The 4,644-nt window shown below is 48.9% G+C and overlaps 1 protein-coding gene across 2 annotated transcripts in view; it reads right to left on the bottom strand.

Moving 5' to 3' along the window:
- Positions 1-206: 206 nt before the first annotated feature.
- Zfyve26 (zinc finger FYVE-type containing 26) overlaps positions 207-4,644 on the bottom strand; it is a 69,445-nt gene continuing 65,007 nt past the window's right edge. The window contains exons 41-42 of one of the 2 annotated variants that reach the window (XM_021178746.2): positions 4,428-4,472; positions 207-2,141 (exon numbers count right to left, since the gene is read on the bottom strand). In XM_021178746.2, the coding sequence (XP_021034405.1) occupies positions 1,938-2,141; positions 4,428-4,472 (249 nt within the window). In that variant the 3' untranslated portion in view covers positions 207-1,937. The remainder of the gene's footprint in view (positions 2,142-4,427; positions 4,473-4,644) is intronic. The other variant, XM_021178747.2, reaches the window with a different exon arrangement.

Consider the following 4,644-nt stretch of genomic DNA (forward strand, 5'->3'; position numbering starts at 1 on the left):
ATTTTAAAACGTGTGTTTATATAAATAAAGCCATGGGGCTGGCGAGATGGCTTGGAGGCTAAGAGCACTGTCTGCTCTTCCAGCAACCACATGGGAGCTCACAACTGTCTGTATTCCAGTTCCAGGAGACCTGACACCCACAGAGACATACATGCAGGCAAAACACCAATGCACATAATAAATAATAAAAAAATTTAAAAAGCTGATGAAGCTAAGAAGGTGGGATAGGCAGTTTATTGTGGCTTGGTTGTAGGAGGACACACAACCCCTCAACATGTACAACTGCTTTGATATTATTGTTGCTTTTCAGGAGACCACAGTCTTAGGTCTGCAGTCTTTTCTCTGCTAATCTGGTCAATGGTCCACCTATTTTACAATTCAAGTTAGAAGATAGTCAGGGAAATCTGGTAATGACATCCTAAATCGAGGGCTGCAAGACTTACAACCCAGTTGTGTAAAGTGCTTATGTTCAGTGCAAACATACACAGCCTTGAGTGTAAGCAGACCTCAGGCAATGGGGGTTCCTGTGAGCTGTGTGTGTTCTATGCATCAGGAAGGAAAGGCACAGTCAGACCTCAGCCTTAAGTGAGCTAGGGTTCTGCTTCAGCCTTTCTTCTCTATTAGGACCAAAGCCTGGAATCTGACAGATGTCCATTAACAGCTGTTAATTAAGAAAATCTTGGTTCAGAAGAAACGAACAGGGTTTCTAAGCACCAGAGACACTGACTTCAGTTTCCAGTTCCTGTTGCCTTGGCAGCAAAGGGAGACAATAGGCTGAGCTCTGGCTGGTGGGAGACTTGGGGCCACAGGCCTTTCTTTAGGGCTCTCATTTGCAAATACATCACCAAACTGCAGACCCTTTCTCTCAGCACCAGCTCACCTTAGGTGAGAAGCAGATGCATATTAAAGCCTTCACCTCGGATGAGGATGACAGACCCAGCTCTGAAGCAAACCCCATCCCCCTCAGTGTTGCCTCAATGAGCGAGGCCTTTGCATATCCACCCCGTGGCCCTGAGGAGACCAGATCGGAGCACGAGGGATGGAGAAATGGTTTCTTAACTAATTCAAGAGGTACACGCGGGAATGGAATGCAAACAGGTAGAGTCTAGCATTCACTCAGTCCCGTGATCCCGGCTACCATTTCTCTCCCCAGCCTCTGAAAGAAAAAGCCGTGTGTCCTTACCCATCAATCCTGCAGCAGGGATACTGACAAGAGCCAGCTTTGTGCTCAGAGAGGTCTGCCTTTTCCTTCCCTCGGAATGAATGTGAAGGAGCCTGGCCTGACCTTCCCATATCTGACCCTTTATACCACTGCCAGAGCTTTCAGATGTCTACACTTGAAAACCAACCTTGTGCTTGTGAGAGGTGTGGCGGGGAAAGCTGCCATCTTCCACAGCCATGCTCCTAACATTCTCTCTGAAGTTTGGGCAGAAGCAACCTTTTGGCATTGCTCTGTAATTCTGTTGATCCCCCCTGTTAGGAGGAGCATGTATGTCTGCATAGAGGGAACTGTGCACGAACAGGCCGACCTAGGACAAGAACCAAACATACCGAAGGTCTTCAGACCAGCACAAAGCAGGAAGTAAAGCGCCTCTCTTCAATGGAGGAGTCTCATTTGTTCAGAAAATGCTTGGGCGTAAACACGAGTGCACAGGAGCATGCACACGGATGTGCACACATGCGCACGCACAGTCACTCTGAGGTAGAAAGAAGTGGCTATCTCCAGACAAACACAGAGTCTACAATTTTACATGGCACTTGTGTGAAAGGACCTATTCCTGACCACTCAGGCAAGTACGGTCCAACTTGCTCATTCCAACCTGCATCAGGCGCACAAAGTCCCACTCCACAGGAAGACGGAGATGGAGGGCATTGTGTGGTATCCTGCCTGTCGTCATAGTTCCCAGGCTATGGTTTCCAGGTTCTGCAGCCCAGGGTCACTTCCTGGAGCCTGAGCCATGGGCACCGCGGGAGTGGCTTGTTAGAAGCCACTGAGCACAGATGTCCTGCACTACAGAATCCCCACTGCTTTTGGCAGCCTGCTGCACCTGCTGGACGAGGGCGGCGGCCTGCGAGTGTTCTTGCTTCACGGCAATCAGGTAGGCAGAACGTAGCTTGCAACATGTCAAATAGGCCCGAACCTAGGGATTGGGGATGAGACATTTGGAAAGAAATGACTGCCAAGGAAAATCAGCGAGCACAGAGGGTATCAGAAAGCACAGGCAGACGAATGGTATTCTCGCTCACCTATTATTCTTTCACAACAGCCTCAAGTGTTCTAGGCACCAGGCTAGTGCATGGCAGGAACAGTGTTTGCCTTTCCTGCCCCTTGTATTCTTGGTGCAGAGCTGGCAGTCAGTGTTCAGCTAATGAGCCTTACATGGGCGACTGGATGTATGTGCAAATGATCATGCCTTTACATGGGCGACTGGATGTATGTGTAAAGATCATACTTTCCTTTTTGTGAAGGGTTTACAGATTCCCGTTCTCTAGTTGTCTATTTTCAACATCCTGAATTAAAACCAAAACCCAAACCAAAAAGCCTCTGGGTGGGGTACTGGGGATTAAACCTGGGCTCCGTGCGTGCAGGGCGAGCATTCTACCATTGAGCTGTATCACATCACTAAATCTGAATTTAAAGCCTGTTGTTAGATAACATGGGGAGAAAAATGGATACCCACACTTAGAGGTTTGCTTAAGATCTCACCCAAGTGAGACTTGTATGGGCTACTCTTGTTTGGCTCTGCGGCAGCTCAGTGTAGAGGACACTGACACCTCCTGGTTAGCCATCACTCTGGGCAGAGCAGTAGCCAGGCCTCCACAGCTGTGGCTGAGCCCCCACTAGCAGCTGACTTTTTGCAGTTATTTCTGACACAAAGACTTTTTAAATTTATTTACTTATTTTTGCTCCATGTAAAAAGCATTCTCTTTTTGGGGAGGTGGGGGTGGGGGGTGGGTGAGTTTTACTCACCAAGGTCTCTTCAGCTTGATTACACATAGTTTCCCACTACGGAAGACATCTGATGTACTGTGAACTCACTGAAGCAACTGGATATATATGCTACCCTAGGGAGTGAGCCCTCATCTAAGCGTCTAGCTCTAGTTAATCCTACCTGTATGAAACGCCACAAGTTGACAGGCAGAATTCAAGAGGGGAATGTTATTGCTAGAATAGAACGATGATGATGGTGGTGGTGGTAATGATGATTAATGGATCACCCAGGTTTTGGTAAGACTGGTGACCCGAGGTCCTGAAAGCCCCTTAGAATAGCTGCTGAGAAAAACAATTGAACAGTAGCAACAACTGTGTTAGCTTGACTCTTGGGCTCTCATTCAGACTCTACAAAAGTAACGGTCATTTTAGAAAGTGAGAATCCCAGCCTTCCTCGGGACCTAATTAGGATGCTGCACAAGCAGTGAGGAAATGTTTAGAACGAGTTCTCCTTAAGACCAAGACTGAAAGAGATGGCCGGCAGGCTCTGCCTGGGGATTGGGGACACCGCAGTGGGAGTGGTCCTGTGTTGTGTAAGATGCCATTGCCTGACACGAGGTATTTCATCACGAGGGACTTGGCTGCTGGGGAATTTGTCTCCTGATGGCCAGCTGGCCAGGCTTTGCTTCTGTGGGGCTCTCTTGGCCTGGAGGCCTTCCTGATGACAGTAGGACGATTGACCAGCCACAACCAGTGACACTTTGATCCTGGCTGGCACTCAGCACAGAGGCAATGTAAGACCAAAGGTTCAGTCGTGTCTGAAACAGGGAAGAGTTCGTGGGCCCCAGAGGAGCACTGTCCTCCAGAGGGCTGAGTGGATGCTTCGGTTTGAATGTGAAATACCCCTCATATGCTGGAACAATTGGTCTGCAGCTGGTGGCAGTGTTTTGGAAGGCGGCACATTTGCGGGAAGAAGTGGTCACTTGGGGTGGGCACTAAGGTTTTAGGACATGTTCTCTTGGTGCAGGGTCACCAGCCAGCCACCTCCTCCTGTCACTGTGCCTGCCTCTCCTTTCCCACTATGATGGAATGTGTCCCTCAACTGTAAGTCAGAATGCATCCCTCCTTCCTTAAATTGCTTCTTGTCAAGTATTCTGTCATAGCAATGGGAACAGTAGCTGATACAGTGGGACTTTCCTTACAAACCCTTTTGCCCCCCAGAATAAGGAAATCCCTGCCTACCCTAGGAACCTCATACCTGAAGATGGAAATCTATCTGGTGAGAGACCTCAAAATAACATGGAGAGTTAAACAGTTGTCAGGGAGAAAGAATCGGGTAGGCAAAGGTTTGGGCAGTCAACGTTAATCTGGCCCTGCCTATTCCCTCTGGGGCTTTAAAGCGCTGTCTAGGTCCTGGATAACAAAGAAAACTGAGCTATAAAACTGCATGGTGCTCACTCAGCGGCATGAGCAGGGCTAGGACATGTCTGCTCACCTTGTTGTCATCGCTTTGGATGGCCTGGATCAGTCCCTCCAGCTCCTGCATTCAACAGAGACATGGCAGCCGTGAGAGGGAGAAGAACCTCAATCCATTCTGAACCCAGCTAGTGACTCATGGGGGGGGGGGGAAGAAATCTGCTTGCCTCTTATCTCTCTAGCTCAGTTCCCATTACAAGAATAACAAATGAGCCGGGGCGTGGTGGCTCATGCCT

The sequence above is a fragment of the Mus caroli genome, chromosome 12 (genome assembly GCF_900094665.2).
Source record: "Mus caroli chromosome 12, CAROLI_EIJ_v1.1, whole genome shotgun sequence".
In the NCBI taxonomy this organism is placed as follows: Eukaryota; Metazoa; Chordata; class Mammalia; order Rodentia; family Muridae; genus Mus; species Mus caroli.